Genomic DNA, 23,185 nt, shown 5'->3' with positions numbered 1-23,185 from the left:
GCAAAATGAAAATACTGAGCAATAACTACAGATTACATATATCATGTACAGACAATTGCTCATCAACAGCACGCAAGCCCCAAACTCTTGTCAACATAACAGTTTCTGAATAATTTTGTGGATTCAAGCAGAGAACTTCTACGGAAAAACTGTTACATAAACTGAGTCATCACTCACATGTGAATCAACAGGAACACCAAAAAGCATAGTCTGCAAAGAGTTAGAAGATAGACAGCTTTAATTTCATAATCTCTTCTTGCATACGTATATTTAAGGCACAATCCAAAACCTTAAAACATTAAACACATAATCTTTAGTACTGTCCACTTTACTACTGCCTTGTCATAGATGCCCTAGCGAGAATGAAATGTGGAACACACCTTCCTTAAAACAGTCAAGGAAAGAAAACAGAACTTGACAAAACTTCTTCAAAACAGTCTTACTAGGCACAAAAACTCAGGGCTCTTCTCTCCACGTATCAGGGAGTAGGCTAGCATGAAACCAACTCTGCATACAATATATATAAAACTTGCATTAAAATGTCATGTTTATACAAAATAGAACCTTAAATCATACAACTGTGATTTTTGTTCCATAAAACAAACACATTATTTCAGCATAATATAAGCAGAAAAGAAATAACGACCTGTCATTCATAGATCGCTGAGAGTACTATACAGAATCCTGAGCAGATGGCACATAAGCTTGGTTTGGGTTTTTTTTTGGCATACCTACTATTTTTGAACTGAAAACAAGCTACATGCAATATTATCTTTAAAAATGTAATTGCTTTAGGAGAAACAGGTCATTACATATTTACTTTTGGAAAAAAAAAGATGCTTTAAAGCTAAAACATGAAAATAGCAGCTTTTTTAAGAAAAGCTCAATGCTCCATTTAGTCATTTCCACCACACAACTTGAGTAGGATTTTCCGGTAGTCTCCTGAAGTATCACCCTAGAAAGAAACCCAGAAAAAGAAAAGTTGAAGATTCATGCTTTGAAATAGAGGAAAAGGAAGTGCAAGCATCCTAAACATGACATTAAGGACCAAAACAGATGAAGCAAGGGCTGAAAGAAAGCAGGTGGTAACCTCTTAAAGAAAAAAAAAAAAAGAAAAAATTAAAAAGCCTGTTAATTCAAAACCACTCTAATACAAGTACGAACTAAAATCTTCTTCTTCCATAACTGGAACCAAAAGTGTCCATAGAGAATGTATTTCATCAGCAAACTGAATTTGGTATACAGGTTCAACTACTTACTTGGGAGTAGTTTAATACAAAAATCTCACTGAAAAGCTGTCTTCCAGCAAAAGGTATGAAAATCCAGAAAAAATAATACAAAAGTCCTTTTCCTTGCAGTCAATGTGGGTATTTTTCTAGGGGCAGTGAGTGAAAGTTTACTCTTTATTATGTTCAAACATTAAAAACAATGCCCTGATATCAAAGGATCTAAGGGGGGGTGGGGGTGGGGGGGGGTGTCCACAATTAGAGAACATCTCTTTTCACGTTGTGGGCAGTGCAAGTCAGTATGGATGCACACACAAACATGCAAATAATCACAAAAGGCCCCGCTAGCTGTTTTGCCTGATGCTCTTCTGAGTAAAAAGTGTTCCCTGGGAGCTGCTCGTTAACTAGGATTGGTTGATGAGGCTTGCCAATCCTTTTCACAGAATAGCTTCAGCTAGTGCATTTATCTCATCCTTCACCTTCAGGTATGACTGAAAACTGTTTTGTCTAGACCAAAATTATTACGATAGTGACAAAGAGACACTTCAAAGGCACAATCCGCAAAATATAAAACATTCCTGTTTATATATGTACTTGAAAGGAAAGAACTGCTGTCCACTTACAAAAAAAAAAAAAAAAAAAAAAAGAGAGAAGAATTAAGAATTTTCTTTCCAAGGATGTTTTTTGCTCTACTTTTACAGAAAAAAGAAGTAGAGTTTACATACACAGAACTGTGCACATGCATGCCCCATATTTACTGAAACCAAGTTTTGAACAATTTCAGCCCATTAAATGGGTATGGCCTGTTCCTGTTTCTGAATGGTAAAATTATTTTAACACCAGATCAAAAGAGAAAGCTGGGGGAGAAGACACATACAGCTTTTCCACCAATGTCTCACTTTTTTACTCACACATTGGTGGTTACAGGGCACCTAACTACTGTAGTAGAAGCGCATCTTCACTCCAGAGTTACACGCTTGGAAAAAGCTTCTGCTAGGCGATCCTCTGTGGTGCATGGGCAGAGAGGCCATATAGTTGCTGGCAGAAGATTCGCATCAAGACTTTTTGGTGCACACTATCCTTCACTATCTTTGCAGGATTCCTTCCAAACACCACCAAGTTGCAGCCCCTCAGTGTCAACAGCAAAAGGAATAAATAGGGGCTTAACAGATTTAGCACCTTCATTACAAGGTAAATGAAAGTGGCACCAGTCACTCTCCTCCAGCTCTTACTACCCTCCCCATTGGCCAGGCATCCTCTTGACTGTTGCTACAGCTGTTAATAGCAGTAGTAGGGCAGATCACCTGCTAAAGAATCTGAAGTTTAGTCTATTTCCAAAATCTTGTACTTTCAAGAGAAAGAGGAGCCAATCTTTTAAAAGCGTATTAGGAGCTTTACACTCCCTCAACACACATACGAGGTAGAGCACCACTGTTACTCAGCTGGAGGACTAGTGGTTTCTACAAGATCATATACAGAGACTGGGACAGAGACCAGACTTAAAACCAGGTCTCTGAAACCCCTCTGGACCAATTTGCTTTTCTTTCCTTGTCTGTTGGCTTCCTTCCCATCTCTAGCTCACCTAGCCCCCACGCAAAAGCAAGTGCTGTCTGTTCCCTGGCACTTCAGCCTCTGCTCTCCTGACAAATGCAGCAAACCAAACACAGCCAGCTATACTCAGTGCAGTTAATAGCTATTCGGGGTAAGGATCCATGTTCTACTAGCAGAAAGGATGTCACGGCAGGGAAGATAAAATCTCCAAGTCTTACAGTGATATCTGTGTAGAGGGATCTGCCATACATCCGCTTGTATTCTGCACGTATGTCCAGCAGGTCAACCTCACTGCGTGATACCATGATTCGAATCAGTGTTCTGTCTTTTGTTCCTGCTCCCTGAAACAAAAAAACCAACAATATAATCAATATAATGTATTAATAATGTGTGGAAATGCTGGATGATACAGCATTAGTAAAAAAAAAAAAAACCCCAAAAAACCCCATCACCCCACAAATGGCTGTTTACTAGCATAACCCTATTGACTTCAATAAGCTTGAACAGAATTTGGCCTATCACACTTTATTAAAGTTACTAGTAGGACACTAACAGTCATTTCTCTGCACAAGAACAGTTAGGAAAAAAAAAAGGGGGGGGTATTGTTAAAGGGACAGGGGTCAGGAAGGTCTGGTGAGTTTAGTCGCCTATTTATTTCAGCTAGACCTCCCTACTTAAAAGATACCAATTTCAGTAAGTCTTAAGCATGTTTGTGTTTTACCAAGTGAAGGCTTACTTTGTTTAAGTAATAAAAGCCTCTGAAAGTATGTATGCGTCTCTAAGTGGATAAAATTAGCTAGATTTTTCCAGCCTTTCATAATAATGACTGCATCTTGCCAACTGAAAAATGTAATACCTTCAGCCGAACAATTCATTTCGATGAGCTGTACAAGCATTTAAAAAAAACAAAACCAAAAACAAACCCCAAACCAAAACCCCAAAACAAACCCAACCAAAAAACCCACACTGTAAGTTTACATATCTTGTCACAGGCACCTACCTTCATAGCTTTCTGTAATCTCTCTGCAAAAAAAGCTGGCGTGTTCTTGAGGCACTTAACTGCAAAAAGAAACAGTATTAGAGGAATCAGGTATTCCTCCTCAATCAGAAATCACAGTCATTTTTTGAGCTTACCCTAGATATTCACATGCTTTAATTTTACATAAACATACACTTGGATACAATGCAGCTTCCACTCCTTCAGTTAGTCACTGAAATGATTTTTAATCCAAACAGTAGCTGCAATAAAGTTAAAGAACCTACTACACTTCATGGCTCAAAGCAAACTTTTCCATCACTGGAAGCCATCTAGCATGAAGCAGCCATAATAAATCTTTAAAGTCTAATGACCAGATTCTTGCTAATGAAGGGAAAAGAGGGATGGGGAGGGGGCAGAAGGCTTGAAGGAACACATCATGGTACTCCTGGCTTTTTCCTAATTTAAGAATTTTTAGGCCATGCATCTGCAAGGTATGACAAATTCAAGTCCTGCTCTAATACAATTTGGGAAGCCACCTACGACAGAAACCTCACCCTTAAGTTAGTTACACTTTTCTTTTTTAGCCACAAAGTTCACCAGGACTCCTGAAAAATTCTTGACATGCTTATTTAGTAATGACAGGATTTTATATTTAATTAGCACAGTTCATTAGAAATCTGAAAGAGCAAAATCTAGATCAAGTTATTGTCATGTTAATCAGGATAATGAAAGAATCCTCCATCACTCATCAGAATTAAAATCTATGTATTGATCCTATGTTACTTACAAGTAAATAGTCATGCAATCTGTGGCAAACTACACAGAAAACAAACCACACCCGACTTACATTTTATAGCACAAAAAGGTATCAAAAGCAATCATGTAAAATCAATACAGAACAAAAGGGGTAAACCTAAATACGTATTTCACAGCAACACGCATTCTGTATAGGAAAAACTACTTTTCTGAATAGGAAAATGTAGATGAGAGATAGCAGCTCACCACACACAATTGTCAATTATATATATAAAATACAATTCAAAAATGAATGACAAATGAAATGCATGTTTCTTTATCACTGTATTTAGCTAAAACAACACACTTGCACTTTAAGATGTTCGAAGATGTTATTGTAAGTTACCAGTTGTACAATCCAGAAAGCTTTAAAGAAAGCAAAATTAAATATTTTCAATTAGAAAACCTTTTTTTCCTGAAAATAAGGTTCACAGAACAAATGATGCTAACATCATTGACTGATATAGATATATGTGTGCATACACATATATACACATATAAATAAGAAAAAGGAGTTATTCAGTGAATATCAAAGACAATTCTTGCTCAAAAAGCTATTGACTTGTTTGCAAGCTACAGTCCCAACTCTGAATATGTATCTACATGGAGACCAAGCTCTATGAAGTCAAAGGACTTCCAAACTCTGACAGTGGTTTCTTTACTGAGGCTATCTTTTCCTACAAACACTGGGAAATATTTCTTTTCCCTAAGCTTGGTTTTCTAACAATACCTTTTGAGGTGACAATTCTGAATTCTGGAAAAGGTCTGCAAATGTATCACAGCAACAGAGCTGGACCCAGTTTGGGTCATTAAGAGGCCACTATAGTGACAGCTTGGCCAAGTAGAGTAAGAACAGTAGATAAATAGTTCACATATGCACAAAACATGAGTGAAAAAAAATTAGGCTTTTAAAACTGATTCCCATTTTGCAAGATTTTGTTCACAACTTCCATGAAAAACATCTGTTGCGGTTCAGCCAAATGTCTTCTCCCATCTTGTTTCCAAGTGATGCAAAGTACATTTTTCCTATTTATTTCGGTAGGTTTTTTTGATTTTTTTTTTCTTACATCACTTTTCTAGTCACATACTCGAAAACAAAGAACAACACTTTTAATGCAGCAGCTCTAGATACCACAGTAAATTCACAGTAATAAACAGAAAAAGAAATGGAGATGTAAAGAAGCACTCTTGTCTAAGAGACGAGAGACAAAAGACAAGAGAGAGAAAGAGGTCCACAATTTTATCTAGAATAAAACATTCTAAATAAACGTACTGCACAACAACTTGAGGTAAGAGTCTTTACTCTTCAGAAGTACTGGAGGCACTTAAAAACAAAGATTTAACAAAGCTGTAACCACAGGAAGTGTGGAAAAAATAACCCCTTTGCAATCAAATTTAAGTTTTATTTCTACTAAAAAGAGGTAGAGGTAACTAATTAGAGGGTTAATGCCTATATTTTACTTGCTTTCCAAAGCTGTCCCAAATATCCCATTCTCACCAACTCAGCTGTTGGTACAAGTTCTCATCACTTCTTAAAAAAATGCCAAGTACAGTTAATAATTCTCCCCCCACTTTAGCATGTGAAATTTCATTCTGCAGCTGCCTGAAGCAAAAGCTTCATCTGTCATTTTGAGGTGAACTACATGCCCTGCTTTACTAACCACAAGTGACTTCACAGAAATCTCAACATAGAAAGCAGAAAACTGGAATTATTACTAAAAAGAACATCCTTAGCTGGAGTCACAGATGCCACCATCTCAGCCAGCTGTCGTGGAATACCAGGAATGAACTTGCTAAGATGACACATACCTACTGCCAGCATGCCCTTTTCCAGGTCTCCAGACATTTCACGACATATGCTTTTTTCAATGTCCCGGTTACACATCCTCTGGTACTCGCTGAAGACTGTTAATGGAAGAGAAAGACTTCAGGAGTCAGTCTCACAAAAAGAGGTGACACTGGTGCATACTGGATGGCTTCGTTTCAATCGCACTTCTCAACTTGATACTACAGTATACTTACACAAGTTTTAACATCTCAAAGACTAATGCTATGTTATCAACCATACTGTTCTATTTACATGTCATCGTGCTCCTTCTAGCTTGTCTAGTTCTGTCTTTATTTTTAAAGGGCTAGACCAAGAAACCACTGTAAGGAAAATAGTGAAAATTCCTCTAGGAAAGCTTTGGGTGTCAATATAATTAAGAAGAAAACATTCAGGTTCTCACACACACATGGAGGGGAAAGGGATGGCGGTGTCTCAATATATAGCATATTTCAAAAATTCTATGTAGTTACTAAAACATTTCCACCACTATAGACTGATGTAACACCTAGTCACTAGCAAGTAAAAGGGAAAGGGAAGGATTGAAAGTGTCTTGTGCACACACAAGCATGCAAAATTGAAATAATACTGGTTCTTCAATTCTTTTATCAGAGAAACATTTGAACAAGTATGACCTCTACCTGCTCTGATATTTATGAAAGATGATCATAATGTGCAGCTCTTGTGTACCCTTTCCCTCAGCAGAATTCACCCTGCTTGTCACTGAGGTATCATTACACTCATTTTACAGAGGGGGGAAATTCAGGCACAGAGCGGTGTCGTACATTTTTATCATTACATACAACAGAATCAAGTTACTGTTTATGCAGAGGACACCATTACCTGCTCTGAGGTGGGCCCTACTTCTTGTGCACAGAATGGCATTGAATTTGGATTCGTCAGTTCCTAGGCGGTTCTCTCCAGCTGCATATAGCTCCTAAAAACAGAAGGGAATTCACATTTCATTACTCAGAAAAGCACTCAGGCTGAAAAGCTAAGTTACAGATCTGCTTCCTTACAGCCTCTCCTCCTTTTACACTTATTTCTTAGTCTATGTACTGCTGGAAAACAGGAGCAAGCAATAAATAGCAACTAGTTTTAACCTTCCTACAATACGGTACGCTTGCAGTCTTCCTAGCTTACTGATATGTAAGTGCTCAAACACAAGAGATTGATAAAGTGGGAGAAAATTGTTTTTTAAGTACCTGAAGACCATTCTTCCTAATAGGGCTTACGTCTAGCTTTTTTTCTATACCTCTAAGTATGTTTTGGGGTGTTGTCATCTTTTGGCAAAGGCATACTATGTAGGAAGCTAATCACATTACCATTTATATGACAGTAGTGTGCTGAAATGATCCTGGGTTTTCTCTTTGCTATGTGGTGAAATGGAACACACAAAAAAAAGTAACGGGGCAAGAATTACTAGGTCCAACTGCCTTATTTGCTGCAAAAATCCAAAGTTCCTTAAATAACAGGCAAAGGCTAATGCAGGTGTTGAATAGATTAAAAGTTTAATCCACACACATATCACCTCAAATCTCTTTGGACCACTCCCTTAATAAGCAGCACAATGGAGTCACCCAACACCTGGAAAAGTCAGAGAGCTGACAGAATGAGAGATTTAAAAACCCTATGGACTCTATTCCCAAGAACTTCATCTCTGTAATGGAGCTGTATGGCTCTAACACCCTGTCAGGGCTTTTCATATCACTTCCATCCACTGAAACATAAGCACTAACATCAGAAGTCACAAGGTGTCCAAAACTAAGAGTAAGCAGAAACCACACAGTCAAATTTCAGTGTACCGAGTTGACTATACTTAGAAATGATGAAGAATTTCTACTGACCTGCACATCTTTTTGGACAAGAGACATGTCAACAGTTGTACTTTCATCTCTGTTTCCCTGAAAGAATTTGAAGATACAAAAGTGTTGCTGGTGGGCTTTTTTTGTTAAAAAAACAAATAAACAAAAAAACCCTACAAACACACAGAGACACAAAACCCAAACTCCAAAATCTCCTCATGCAAGTACCTGAGAAAGTGAAATTAAAAGCCTCTGAAAGTGTCCAGATGTGTCACTTTTTATTGCTTCCTCGAGAGTTTTCTTAAATTCTGAAAGAGACACACAGTCATGAATCATCATACACCCCTGCCCATTTCCTGAATTAATATTGTCAGTCAGTGACTGAGGAAGAAAAGTTTGATGGAACTGTAACAAATCTAACCTGCTTTATAGACCCTGTTGAGTTCCTGAATGTGCGCATTACTGCGAGAAGCTAAGATTTCAATGAGACAGTTTTCATCTGTGCCAACACCCTAAAACAAAGCATAAGGAGAAAACACACTCTTCAGTTCTCATCTTACTTCTACAACCTAGTATGAAATAAATATAATAAAATTATACAACAAAATATAATTCAGAATATAATCTTGTTATAGGAGAAGTCAAAGCAAGTAGTTTAATTGCTACTTATAACATGTTTCCAAGACACAGAAATGTATTAAAGACACAAATTGAACAGCTAATTAAAATAATTATGAAAACAAAATTTCATTTTAAAATGTCATCCTTCACACCAGACTTCAGGCATTTTTGGAATACATTTTTTCTACCATTAAAGATAAATTTGTGAATTCTAACAGGTAACTTTCACTAACTAATAGATAGCAGTTGCAATTACAATACAGCTAATATTATTTCATCCTTCTAGCTACTTTAAAATTGCAGCCAAAGAACACGTAAATATATGTACCGGCTCAGTAATGGAAATATTTATTTCACCTTCATTTAAACATTGTCTTGACACACAAATATTTGACCTGTTTTTATTTTAAAAACCTAAATGTTTATAGAACAGTCTGATGGCTTTAGAGAGAAGGTACACAATACTTCCATAATACTTTAGAAAAGGTTCAGCATGGGCTAGGAAAGTACACTTTTGAGGTGGGGGAAAAGATGGTAAGAAGTTACACCCTGCCCAAAATCTTTGTGAACCTAGTTTTCTGAACTATTCTTGAGCACTGAGTGTAAAGTCACTGGGAACTCTAAGTTGAGCAGTTTTATCATCAGTTCCATCACAGCTCAAAGCAAAAACCCAGAAACAAAGGCACCCCATGCAGTGGCTAGCTTAGAAGTGAGCCACCTCAGTGGCTTACTCAAGACTATGTAAGAAATGAACTCCAAAGACTGTTAGAACTCAGTTTCTGCCTTTTTTTGTGTATTTACTTATTAATACGTTTTTGTTACAACACAAACCTATTAAATAGTCTGTACCTTTAACCTATGGGTATAACATTTCTCAATTTTGCTGTCATATACCTCCAAGAAACAGGGTACAGATCAGACAAACAGTGGGTTGAATATCTAGACAGAGAGGAGGGAATTTAAGTTCAAGCTTTTAAATGACTCCCCAAAATTTTATCAGCTCTATCATTTCCTCTATCTTATAAATTTGTATCTCCTACAAACCTTTATAGCTTCCTTGATTTCATAAGCATCAAACATGACAGGTGTCTTCATCATTGCTAAGATTGTCTTCTCAAAGTTACCTGATAGCTCAGACTTGAGATCCTTGATCAAATCCTAATGAGAAGTAAAAACAAGGAAAAAATGCATAAAGACCAAAACTGACAAATATAAGCACCAAAATTGCAGAGTTTAGTTAGAATTCTTTATGCATAAGCATCAATAATATATCTTCAAAGTAAAGCTATTCCACTTAACAACACTAAACCCAGCATAATGTAACATGTACATCTAGGTAATTAAGGTCCACTTAAATAGACACAGACCAAAGAGTCAAAGTAACCATTTAGCAGAGAAACTACTTTATACATTTCATCTGAAACACTGCATGAAAAAAGTCAAGAGTGGGTAAAAGCAGAACTCTAAACAGGCTATGACTTGTGAATCATCTTCCCCTTAAGCAACTTCCAAACTTTTTTTTCCAAACATTAAGTCTTCTGACTCCCAGTGAAGGAATGTAGGCTCTCATTTCTTCTTCCTTCTGTTCTCACAATGCATTTACCTTTCCATAAGCTGTTTTGAAGGACAGGATAATCTGCTGCCGTTGCTTGTTTGAACGACTTCCAAGACAATCGATAATAGCCTGCTCATCGGTTCCTGTACATGCACACAGACACCACAGAATGAGCATGCACGTCATGTGAGGACTCAGCTTTCTGTTTCCATGTGATCCTCTCTCTTCTAAACCCCACCAAAGGACACATATGCCTGTAATTCATGTACAGTATCTCCTCTTGTGTACAAGCACAGAACTTCAAGCTCTGCTCCTAATCTCAAACACAGTAAGAATAAAAAAAAACCCAAACCAAATACCAAACTCATGAAGTTGTTTATGCCTACATGAACTTCCAGTAATTCTTCTGATCACCAAGGACAACCACATGTGAACTAGCCCACTCAATACACGCATAACAATGTAGAAAGATCAGTGCTGAATCAAAGCTGCAATTCTACTTTTAACTGAAATGTAAATCCACAGTCTGCTCACCAAATCCCTTCATGGCCTTTCTTAAGACTTCTGCATCCTTCAGAGGGTCAAATCCTGGTGCGTCGGTGACTGTGCCTCGGTTTCCATGCTAAAATCAGACCAAATTGAATTGCATATTAGTGTTATCAGTAAAAGACTGTGTTTCGCTACTTCGGAAAGATGACCACTGTTACCAATTTTCTTTTTGTTAGACAAGTAACATAGAAAACGTAGAAAAAAACCCCACCTTAAACAATTTGTTCATTTCTATACGCAGATTATGAGAAAATCCAAGGTCAAGAAGGTTCACCGAATTTATAATCTGCTGTCCAATTAATTAAGGTTTGATGAAACTATATATACAACTGGTAATACTTTGTTAAGTTAGGAAAGGCATATTTTATTAAATTTGAATTCACGCCAAATATTTTTTCTTGGATAATGCGGTAAAACAGCATTTGTTTCAAGTCATATGAGCCTATATTGCTTGCATTTGGAAAGGATCTATCTCTCTCTAGTCAAACTTCTTTTTGTGACTTTCTTTTCAGTTTGAGGGTCGTTTTACACTTATATACGCAAAGAAAATGTAGAGAAACATATACATGGTCACATCTCAAAGCAAAAGCACTGAATACTCTTACTGTTACAGGGGAGACCGTAGGCAGTGTAGCTCCTGGGTAAGAGGGCATAGAAGGATTCACAGCTGGGCCTGGTGGATAATTTGGCATGGGCTGCTGCCCTGGGTAGGTTGCTGGTGGTTGTCCTGGATAGCCCATAGGCTGCTGCCCAGGCGGTGGTGTGGGCTGGCCTGGCACAGCACCACCTGGGTATCCTGGGTAAGCTGGCATTCCTGATGGTGGATTTCCTCCAGGTGGAGGATACCCTCCATAAGAGGGCTGTTGTCCTGATGGAGGTTGCCCAAAGCCACCTGGAGGGACCGGGGGATAACCCCCAGGTGTTGAAGGATACATGCCCTGTGGTACATTTGTCCCTCCAAAGGTCCCTGCCAGGTTGGATGCCTGCAATGACAGCCAATAAAGCAAGAGATGGGAAGGTATACAAACGGTTGAGTTTCAATAACATGCTTAATACAATACTAGCACCCAACCAACACAGGTAGTTCTGCATCCGCAAAAGAACTTTGCAATAATCATGTCTTACTAGCAAGCAAGATGGAAAAAAACATGTATTCAGTTGACTCTTGCTTTACTGTAATCATCAGCTGCCATACATCAAGAAGCAGAACCCACAGACACATACCTGCCGCTGCATCCAGCATTATACACCACTCACACGGAAGAGCATCAATAGCCACAACACCTCTTATTCTAAAAACTTACGCCAATTAATCCCAGCAACACAAAACTATGCTTATCCCTTCTCTGGATATTAGGAATAAGAAAAATTTCTTCAGGGAAAGGGTTGTCAAGCTCTGGAACAGGCTGCCCAGGGAAGTGGTTGCGTCACCATCCCTGGAGATATTTTAAAAGACATGTAGATGTGGCACTTAGGGATATGGTTTAGTGGTGGACTTGGCAGTGTCAGATTAATGGTTGGACCTGATGCTCTTAAAAGTCTTTTCTAACCTAAACAATTCTATGATTCTACGAGTCTGTCCATGGGTGCCTCACATGACCACAGCATCATCTGATTGCAGGGATTTACTATGAGCAACCTCCAGCTGGTTTATGATGCATTAGTCGTTTACAACTAGCAAGAGTTCCTGGACTACATTTGGAAAGACATCCGCAGAGACTGCCACAAAGATACTCCACTCCACATGCAATATCATGTTCCCACGTGACACACTCAGACCCTGTTCTACAGAGGAACCAGAAGAACTGACAGTTTGGTGATTGCAGTGTCCTCAGAAGCTAGTTGCTGTGGATATTGCTATGTGCACCCTAGACAGTTTGTTGCTCATTTTGACTGCTGGCTGCCAAATCACTTTATTGAATCATTGCCTCAGAAAGGCATCTATAATGCAAATGTCTTCCTACAAACTGTGCGTTCATTATGCAGCATAACAGATTTCTGAAGACTAAGTTGTCAGAAGTGTCACTTACTTCTACTCTATGCAAAAAAAAAAAAAAAAAAAAAAAAAAGGTCACACTGGAAATGTCTGCATTTTCTTCAATCAATGTAAAAGGTTTTTACTGCCATCTGTTAAACATCAGTGTTCATAAGAGACAGCTGATCCCATATTCTTTTCAGGGATGAGTCATTGATACCTCAAATTGCACAGCCTTGTTCCTTATTCAGACTGGCCAAAATCCAGCTATTAGGCAAAATCTGGACCATGTTTACCCATGTGAATATATTAAGAGTGGATACTCAGTGTTAAGAGTCTGTTCCCCTATTCCTCTGCACAGCAAAAGCCAAGTTATATTATTTTTATGTCCATGACTTTTTAAGTTAGGTTATTAAATCAACATTTAACTAGTGGTCTGCTTTCCTAAAATAAGGAATTGCTTGCACTAACCATTTTCTTCAATAGATAATATTGAATGCTCAACACCTAAACAGACTAGACATAAAGGCACAGAACTCAAGTGATAAACTTCTCAGTGGCAATGCCAGAAGCACATCTTTGCACCTAAGGAAGTCACAGTAAAACACATTAATTGAAAGCAAACTCACCAGTCCAGCCATGTAGCTGGGATTGAACTGGCTGGCATAACCAGCCACGTTTTCTAGACCAATTGGAGGTGGATTCGAAGGTGGATAGGCAGCACCACCCCAAGGACTGCTACCTGAAATCAAACACAGCTGTGCTGAAACAAGAAACTACACCTTTTTAAACTTATTTCTTACTACCTCCGTTTCTAATATAATGTCTGTTCAACACGAGCAGTTTGGGAGAACAAAAATTAACTGAAGAGGTGCATGGCAGCAGTGCAATTATAAAGAGAAGCCTCACTGGATATTTCTAATCGTGTTAGTTATCACTGAATCTGTAAGTTCTCATTTAAAACAACTCTACACATATTTGAAGGTTAACACCGAAGAGTTAATACTGTAAACGCCATTATTTTGACTAGAGAGTAGTTTCTCTTAAAGTACAAAGTTGTCTGAGTATTCCAATAGGAAGATATTATTAACTCATTTCAGGCTGCTAATTTGAGAGATGTCTACAGAGCATGACACAGTACATTCACAGCTATCGAAGTCACAAAACTTGGCTACACACAGCAGTACGGTCTTGTCTGCACAGCAGTCTAAGCTAGAACATTTCTGCTGAGAAATAGGACTTATCCTCCCAGGCTAGTGTGGCTTCTCACTGTACACTGCTTCCCGTTCCTGAGTTAGCTTGCCTAACTCCACATTTCACCATACCCGTATGACTCCAGTCCTTTCTTTCTACCAGAAATACTAACAACTATAAAGTTCATTACCAACAACTATAAAGTTCACCCTGATACCAAGCAGTAGTTACATATTTCATCAGCATTATATTATAATTGATATCCTTTTTAACAGCCCTCTCCGTTCCGTATACAACCATCTGTCTAAGAACAGTGAATGAGGTATAATGTCATAATTAAAGCCCTAATTTTTTGAGGGATATGGTTTTAAATTGTGTGACTGATTTCTCCCCATTCTCATTTTTCTCACCAGCTGCCTTCAAGACTCAGTACTGACAGTACACTGTTCCTTGACATTTATTGATATTTGGTCAAATTATAACCACCTCCTAGTGCTGCGCGCTTTGTTTGAGATGAATGAAAATGGACCTTATATGAACACATGGTAAAGCACCCATAGTCTATAAATCAGAAACAGATGAAATGGGACTTAACAAGAGAGCACAGGAAGCTTCAGTGAGTCAAGAAAACCCTCTGTAGTCTTGTTCTTCATCCATGCTACTTCTCCACTCCAGATAGGACCACCACTGCCATTTAATGTTTGCAACTTCACCTAAACAACTTACCTGGGGCTGCTGGTGGATATCCACCCGCTGGGGGATAGCCAGGGTAACTCATTGCGAAGATCTGAAAAGTACATGTGATACAGTTATTTTCTGTAACGTTTCACTAATTACACCACATAAAATTAACAGGCAACATGTTTGCAGTAGCCAGTTACCAAAATTTAGACATAAACTGCACAAACCACACAGGCTTTTCCCTGGGAAACCTCTTCCCTTTTGCTGGACCAATAAACATGGTCAGGTACCTAAAAGCAGTTGTACAGTCACTCCTCAGGCTATTTTTCTTATTCATTTCAGTTACTACTTACTGCTCACTTTGTCTGTTATGTTGTTAAGGATGTATTACTTGAAAATGCTTACTTTATTGTGCTGTTAAAAGTCTCCAGAAGTTTGCAGCCTCTACAGAACAGCCTTATTAAGCAAGAGTAGAAAATCATCTGACAAACAAGCCACATCTTCAAGTGAGTAATTGTATGAGAAGCATTAGAAGGCATTTAAATGCGAACATCTGCAACAGTGCAAGGTCAGAGTAAGAAGCGGAAGGGATACACTTCATGCTTACAGCATTGCCATAAAATATGAAGGGTTTACTGAGAAGATAAGATCACTAGAACAAATTGGATCTCTCAAAGCTGATAGTGCCGCTGCCAGCACAGAAGTGCACAAAGTCATTAGCTGTCCAAAACAGAAGTGGAGGGCAAAAAGGACAGCTAAATGAAGGACAAAATGAAAATGATTTTCCAGAATACAGAAAGCCTTATTTTAAATAGAACAACTATCAGGAAGTATGGTAAAAGTAACTCAAGGAGCTTGTTTCAGATGAAGAAAAGATCTTTTTCAAGGTTATTTTTAGTGACAATTTGCAGTCTATTTTAAACTGCTGTGCAAACAGTATCCCTTTCCTTTCTTTCCTCTCTTTCCCCTAAAGCACTGCCTTTTGTATCTGACTTGTTTTGCTCTGTTTTGGGTTTCATCTGTGGCATTTTGTTTTGGGTTTGGTTTGGGTTGGTGGGGGGTGCTGTTTTTGTGGGATTGTTTTTGTTTTGCATAATCATGTTAACTTCCCTTTCTGGTTTGCATGGCTCTTTTGCATAGCAACAGCAGAATGGAAAGAGTTTTGTTGTTTTTTTTTTTTAAATACAGTAAGGAAATCTTCAATTTATTTAAAAACTGTCTGGACTTCATGCTGCATGTACTCATTTAAATTTAAGTAGAGAGAAATGAACTAGCAGAAATTACAATGAACAGAGTAGACTAAGAGTTATAACCCTACCTTACCTCTACTCCAGCATGTAAAGTATCTAACAGAATTAACAAATAAGCGAACGCAGTTTCTCAGCATTAGAAAAAGCCTGTTTACCAGTAAATCTATAAGGGATGCCTTTAACTGGAAAAAGATTATTTCTGTGCATGCAAATTTAAGTGCTGCCCTCCCATTTGTTCATTCTCCATCCCCCCTATGAACATAAGTGGGAGGTGGGGTCAGCCAGGGGTATAACTATTACCCCACCATGACCCCCTTTTTCCTCTTCCGATGGGTGTAAGAGAGTTAACAATTCACCCAGCTCTGCACATGAGGAAACCAAGCAGGATGCACAGCCGGGAAACTTGCTGACATTTTACAGAATCAGGCTTTAAATCAGTAAACTGTCAATCACAGATGGCTAGGTTTCCTCAAGAAAGGTCCAGGGAAGTCAAAGCCACCCACAACCATCATGGCCCAATTCTGCATATTCAATTGTAAGAACAGACTATAGATTAGCTAACATGACACCGTTCATAACCAGGTTATACCTGAAGGGTAAAGGCTCACAGAAATTTTTACATTCTATCAGATGCTTACAAGATGCTCTCCACAACACAGTGAATGTTTTTCCCACATTCCCTTCAGCCTTGGCTTCCAATGAGATCATTCACTGCAGTGCTATCTAGGAGTATTTTTGGAATAACTTAAATATCAAGGCTGCTACAGCTGAAAAGACAACAAGCTTTTGATTACTTCTCTACATAACTAAGCTCTATGTAATTTTTCATTTCATATGCAAACACAGCGCACAAGACCTACAGCACCAAATCCAGCATACAATTACTGTGCAATATACACAAGACAGCACAAACTCCACACAGAGCAGTCATCAGGAAGATCAAGTTTATTTTTCCAGGCGTGCCCAATGCATATCCTACGTTAAGATTTGGTTCCTATCTGTGTCCCTTTTTAATGCTAGAAGCTAAATCTTTGAAAAAGGTCTCTCATGGTCATCCCTGCAGTTCAGCAAAATAATGGATCTTTACTTTTGAATATTCACTGATGCTAAATAAAGAGCATAAAGGTATGGCAGCAGCTGAATGGGGTCTTTTTCAATGCTCTAGAGAGAATGTTTCAGCCTGAACATCTTCAAAACGCCACTGCACTTCACTGCAACTTTACAGAACTTGATAAAGCTGAACACTTCAATAAAGTAGATGCAAATTCAGGTTATAAAACCCATCCAAAGAGCACTTAGAAGATATTGTTATCCCAAGGGAATCATAACTGCTGGAGGCAATGCCCGCATTACCCATACCAGGACCCCAAGCTTATGAGGCCAAAAAGCAAAAACTCAACATTTCTGATTAGAGCTGAGAGCAAAACACGTGTTCTCTGCCAGAAAAAGAGCAGGTAGCCTCCTCCCTCCTGGCACCTCGCCATGCTCCTGACAGCCTGCACACAGGCGTGCTGGATCGCTGGAGGGAGCTGCCAAGCCCCAGACACATGTTGGGACGGCATATGTGGCAACAGGGGAGCTGCACGGCCCGCTGCCTGCGCCGCCCACGCTGCCAGCTCCGCTCCGCTGCTGCCTCTGGGCATCTACGGGTGCATGGGAGGGGAGAGCAGAAATCAAGAGGGCAGCCTGGCACTTCAGAGCCTCACTACCTCAGTAACTGGCTTTACGTCATAAAACATAGCTGTGGTACTAAAATAAAAAGAGAACAATTATTACTCAAAGTCACTCAAAAAACAAAAACCCCACAACCCAGATCTTAGCATGCATAATGCTTATTAGTCAATGAGTACATTTTTGATATACAAGTTATTACAGCATTGAAATGATTTTTTTTCCTTCATGTGCAACCATAGTTCTTTTTTTTTTTAAATTTACTTCTTTTTAGCTTCACGCATAAATACAGTAACGACAGGACACACCAAAAAAAAATCTTCCTGGTTTCGGCTGGGATAGAGTTAATTTTCTTCCTAGCAGCTGGCATAGTGCTGTGTTTTGGATTTAGGATGAGAAGAATGTTGATAACACATTGACGTTTTAGTTGTTGCTAAGTACTGCTTGCACCAGTCAAGGACTTTTCAGCTTCCCATGCTCTGCCAGGTGCCCAAGAAACTGGGAGGGGGCACAGCCAGAACAGTTGATCCAAATTGACCAAAGGGCTATTCCATACCATATGGCATCATGCTCAGTATAGAAACTGGGGGGTTGGCTGGGGGGCAGCCATTGCTGCTCAGGGATGGGCTGGGTGTTGGTCAGTGGGTGGTGAGCAATCACATTGTGCATCACTCGGTTTGTGTATTCTTTCATGATCATTATTATTATTACTATTACTTCCTCTTCCTCTGCTGTCCTATTAAACTGCCTTTATCTCAGTCCACGGGTTTTACTCCCCCCCCCTCCCCCCGATTCTCTCCCGTAGACAAAGGGAATGATATCTGTGTGTATATATCAAGACAGGAAAGTGGTGGTGACTAATTGCAACGTATTGGAAAGGATAGGACCAGGGCATGATGTAGATCGTACAGAATAAGGGGTGGATACTGTTCTGGGTTTGGCTGGGATAGAGTTAATTTTCCTCCTAGTAGCTGGCATAGTGCTGTGTTTTGGATTTAGTATGAGAATAATGCTGATAACACACTGGTGTGGGGTAATGATAAGATGCCTTTACAATAGAGCTTTGGGTACAAATTTAAGGCAAAGACACTTGGGGGCTTCTTTTGTGGGAGAGGGTGGGAAGCAACGGAACAGGCGTTGTTTTTCTTAGCAGGGTTGTTCACTTGCTTTTAATCCCATGCAGAATGTTTCTTTCAAATTGAAAAAAAATTAAAAGAGCCTTTTGGCAATTAAAGCTGAGGTTGAGAAATAATGGCTAACTTCATTAGCAATCTGAAAAAAATGTTACTGTATACAAAAAAATGTTCCATTTGCTTCTTTCAAACACTGCATTTATCCAGGACTTTTCCAAGGGGAAATTTTCCCACACTGGTTTGATTCCAGGCAAACTAGATCCACAAACACACCGACTTCTCACGCTCAAAAACTTCCCTGAGCACCACCTTCTCCATATTTCATCAAGTCTCTGTTGGCCATTTCTCTAACTTAGCAAATATTTAACCTCTAAGTTAACTTTCCCAACCATTCCCACAGCCTTGTCTCCATTTCATCTTCTAAGCCCATCTTCCCAAATTTCTTCTGCTACATCCACATCTTCTTACTAAAACTGTTAGTGATGAGCAGGACTTGCCTGCTGACAACGAAGTGGTGACATAGGCCAGGGAACAGAAGATGCGAAAGTCCACCCTGCTATACAAATACTGCGTGGGAGGATACAGGAACAGCAAGGTCTGTGTTTGCTCAGCCATAAAAGTAGTGCGTAAGAGGAGGAAAAAAATCCAAACCACCAAACCATACACAGAAAGAGGGAGTGCCTTGAAGAAAATACAGAACAAATACTGTTAAGGTCCTCTCCCCATTCCCAGTGTTCACCCTGGAGGTCCACCTCTAAATAAAGATCTGAGGTTTTACTCCCGTAGTGGACATCACTATCTCGCTTCACATTGCAAGCCATGAACCACTCAGGCTCTCGAGCATTTTCCTGCTGCTTTGGCAAAGCTAAGAGGGAAGAGACCTGTTCATAAAAGATTAAATCTGTGATATACTTTCAATGGGAATCTTGAAAATACACTCCTCTAAGCCACAGCACAACAGAAGAGGACTACAACTGGAGATATTTATAGCAAAAATACAAATTACACAATGATGGTAGAAGTAAAGAATAAAATTTTAAGGCTGCCAGAAAACTTCTGTTTCAAGGTGCAACAGAAATAAGCTCAGCTACTACCTTCACGCCCATTCCTGGAATTTATTTAGTGGCTGCTGTTCAGGCTCCAGCTATGCCAAGGTCCAGTAATTTGAGGTCAAAAAAGGATGAAAAGATCATGACCTGTATGTGTTCAAAATAATTTGTTTAATTATGCCTGTTTTGTTCAAAATAAATTGTTTAATTATGCCCATTTCCCTGGGAACACCAAGTAAAGTTAAACCCCTGGCCTTTACTCCTCCTCTCCAGGTTAATTACCAGGATGTAGTACAAAAGGCTGCCTAAAGCTATAAATTAGAGAACCTGCTCTGAGACTGATCCCTGATTATGAAACCAGCAGAACAGAATTTATCACCTTACAATATGCTGTGGATTTCCGTCAGAGGTGAACTGAGGCATCCACCACTGTGCTTTTACAAGACAAGAACAAGCCACAGCCAGCATCATACTAGCTAACTGCTATTTTACCAGCCTGCGCGAGATTTATCTCTGACTCATGCACTGCAGCATAGAAGTTGTTCTCTCCTACAGCAGGTGTAATATTCTTCATCCTGACAGATAAAAACCCCTGCAATTTGGTTTTCCATTAAGTCTTCTGTGTAGGTGACTCCCTGTCTAGCGTTCCTTTCACTATGAAAAAACTAATTTAGTAGAATGGGCTCCCCCTTCAACAGGGCTTAATGTAGCTGAGTGCATGCCAGCCAAAACTCAGGAAACCTCTTTTACACAGAACTTACCACTCATAAGTTGCCTTTAGGGACCTTTGCTGGTCTTCATTCAAAAATGTATATTTAAAGAGTACTAAAACATCATCCATTTCCTATAAAAAGACGTTTCCTTAAAAAGAAAAAACCCAAACAACCCACAGCTCTGAATAGATGGTGAAACAGAAATTCGAATAAGGGAGCTTTTTAAAACTATCCATTTGAACTGCTTGCTAGTATTACAAGTCAGGAGCACTGCCAGTTTTGATGATCATGCCAATTCAGTATCATCATCATTGTTATTATTACAGAAATACTTTACTGGAAGATAATCTAGCATTTCTTAATGTGCTGGGGTAAGCATGGGGCAACAGGAAGCATCAGAAAGGTAGCATTGACAAGCCTTAGTGAAAATAAGGTAGAGCAGAAGAGAGATGCCATGTCCAACAAAGAACAGCTGAATGGGAAGACGGACCCATAAGCCACAACCGAGCTGTAAAAATGTTAAATAAGAACATTCATGTAACTGATAATTTTCAGTGACAGAAGCATAAACCATGACATTACAGTCTTACCACTGCAGGAGATGCTAACATGAGGTGATTGTGTCATGGATTCTAGACAAAAGTGCAAATATTTGCACTGCAATTCTCACACCTCTAGCAACAAGAAGTTAAGTTTTAAAACCACTGCTCATAATTTAAATTACATATCAAATTAGCCCACTTCAAATATTTTACACTGTTAAACACTACTAGAAGAGTAATTTGAACAGCGTTAGAAACACTCCATGCAACAGAGAAATGCATGCGAATATATGACCAAAATAAGATTCTCCAAGATAGTGAAACAACTGCTTTGATGGTACCTGCACTAGTACAAACTCTGTATTTCATACAATAAATTAGGTTAGAAGGGACCTCTGAGATCATCTAGTCGAGAGGGAATTCAGGGAATTTTCCAGATGACTCGCTCTGACCTACAGCTAGTACCTTTTATTGCTTGGTTTTGTTGGCTAGTGGGAAAACAAAGCAAGACAAAAATGACACCACATTCAACTAAGACCTCAGAAGCCTGCAAAGGATAATTCTGATGTAACAGGCAACTCAGCCACTTCGTGACAAAGTTCTTTAAACACCTAGTAACAATAACCCGCATCTGCCGCACCACAGGAGCAAACAGGGACCAAAAGCTCCAATAACCAGCTGCCTTGTCTCCTTCATGAGACAGCCTTGTCCCGGCTTGAGCACACTCCCCTCTCACTGGTACATCTCCTTGACAACTCAAGACCCACATCCTTCACAGAGGGTCAAAATTTGAAAGGGCAAGTAGGCCAACCTCATATTCTAGCTGTCAGCGGAACCGGGTCTGCTGGAGATGGCAACGTAACACCATTCACCAGCACTGACCCACAGAGATGGCAAGTGGTTGAACAGAAAGAAACATACTTCTGTGCTTCGTTTGATGGACCTTTGTCTTTGGGGTCCAACCAGCAGACGACAGGGGAGAGGGGAAAAACTATAATGTTACCACTCCGTGGTAGCATTTCATCATCGTGAAGGTCCTGCTTATGTAGCTAAACATTTATTCCCCCAGCATACTGTTTCATTCAGCATCTGTGACTTTTCTGGGAAGATCACAGACCTCTTTGGGTTTACATATCAGTCCCTACATATATACTCAAGGCAACAAAACCCAAAGAACTTAATTGAGCTGCATGGACTCTCGAGATCCACGTGCAGCAGAACCGCAAATTAATTCCAGGAGGCCAACTTCACTTTGGCTTCCTACTCTGCCCTGATCCGAGTACGAGCTTTTGTAGCACGCTCTTGCAGTGTTCTCATTGGAATATTTACAATACAGACAGTCAAAACATATATGACAACACAGATAAAGAGAATTTCCTAACAACAAAACAAGAAAGAAGTAATACCAAAATAGGTTTATGAGATGTTTGAAGAAATAATAGAATGAGGTTGTCCTATTTCAAACTCATAACTTGTCATATAAAATAATTTGTTGCAAAAAACAGTCATGCTAGAAATAGCCTGAATTATGTTCTTAACTGACTAACACCTCAGGGATTTATACTCATCTATTTTAAGTTCTGCCATGCAAGAACAAATTTTTACACCATCAGTGCAAGTCAGAACAGGTAAATACCAGTTACTCCTTTTCACAAAGTACACTGTGTGGGAAATCCTACACAACTAAAGGAATAGCGTAACTTTCAGTACTCTAAAACAGTTACTAGAGAAACACCTAACTGTTCATTTCACGCCACCGATTTTTAATGAGCTGCTGTGCCCAAGCCTGAAGCGCAGAGCCAGGGAGTGGCCCCGCTGTGAAACCAGAGGGCTCCTGCGTTCCCCAGCCCTGCAAGGCAACAGGAACAAAAGGCAGACAAAAGTTTTCCACTAGGTCCTCTGCCAGTACTTCCTACATTTACATTGTTCGGGCTGCAGAAGAAGCCAAATAACACCAGGCTGTTCAAGTGACAACTCCCCAAAGAAAGGCATGCTTACGGGACCTGCACAGAATCTTAAGTTAAAAGCTGTACGGACGCACCCTACGCTGTGCACAAAACGCCTGTGCTCT

At 39.3% G+C, this 23,185-nt stretch overlaps 1 protein-coding gene across 4 annotated transcripts in view; it reads right to left on the bottom strand.

Moving 5' to 3' along the window:
• Positions 1 to 220: 220 nt before the first annotated feature.
• Positions 221 to 23,185, bottom strand: part of ANXA11 (annexin A11) — a 27,654-nt gene continuing 4,689 nt past the window's right edge. For 3 of the 4 annotated variants that reach the window (XM_075717521.1, XM_075717523.1, XM_075717522.1), the window contains exons 2-15: positions 14,802 to 14,862; positions 13,511 to 13,623; positions 11,512 to 11,889; positions 10,892 to 10,979; positions 10,406 to 10,500; positions 9,847 to 9,960; positions 8,603 to 8,693; positions 8,410 to 8,489; positions 8,224 to 8,280; positions 7,220 to 7,313; positions 6,361 to 6,456; positions 3,778 to 3,836; positions 2,996 to 3,118; positions 221 to 955 (exon numbers count right to left, since the gene is read on the bottom strand). In XM_075717521.1, the coding sequence (XP_075573636.1) occupies positions 896 to 955; positions 2,996 to 3,118; positions 3,778 to 3,836; positions 6,361 to 6,456; positions 7,220 to 7,313; positions 8,224 to 8,280; positions 8,410 to 8,489; positions 8,603 to 8,693; positions 9,847 to 9,960; positions 10,406 to 10,500; positions 10,892 to 10,979; positions 11,512 to 11,889; positions 13,511 to 13,623; positions 14,802 to 14,853 (1,500 nt within the window). In that variant the 5' untranslated portion in view covers positions 14,854 to 14,862 and the 3' untranslated portion in view covers positions 221 to 895. Of the gene's footprint in view, positions 956 to 2,995; positions 3,119 to 3,777; positions 3,837 to 6,360; positions 6,457 to 7,219; positions 7,314 to 8,223; positions 8,281 to 8,409; positions 8,490 to 8,602; positions 8,694 to 9,846; positions 9,961 to 10,405; positions 10,501 to 10,891; positions 10,980 to 11,511; positions 11,890 to 13,510; positions 13,624 to 14,797; positions 14,863 to 23,185 lie in introns of those variants that run through there. The other variant, XM_075717524.1, reaches the window with a different exon arrangement.

This window comes from Pelecanus crispus, chromosome 10, assembly GCF_030463565.1.
Source record: "Pelecanus crispus isolate bPelCri1 chromosome 10, bPelCri1.pri, whole genome shotgun sequence".
Classification (NCBI taxonomy): Eukaryota; Metazoa; Chordata; class Aves; order Pelecaniformes; family Pelecanidae; genus Pelecanus; species Pelecanus crispus.
This window is presented reverse-complemented; position numbering and strand designations above follow the sequence as displayed.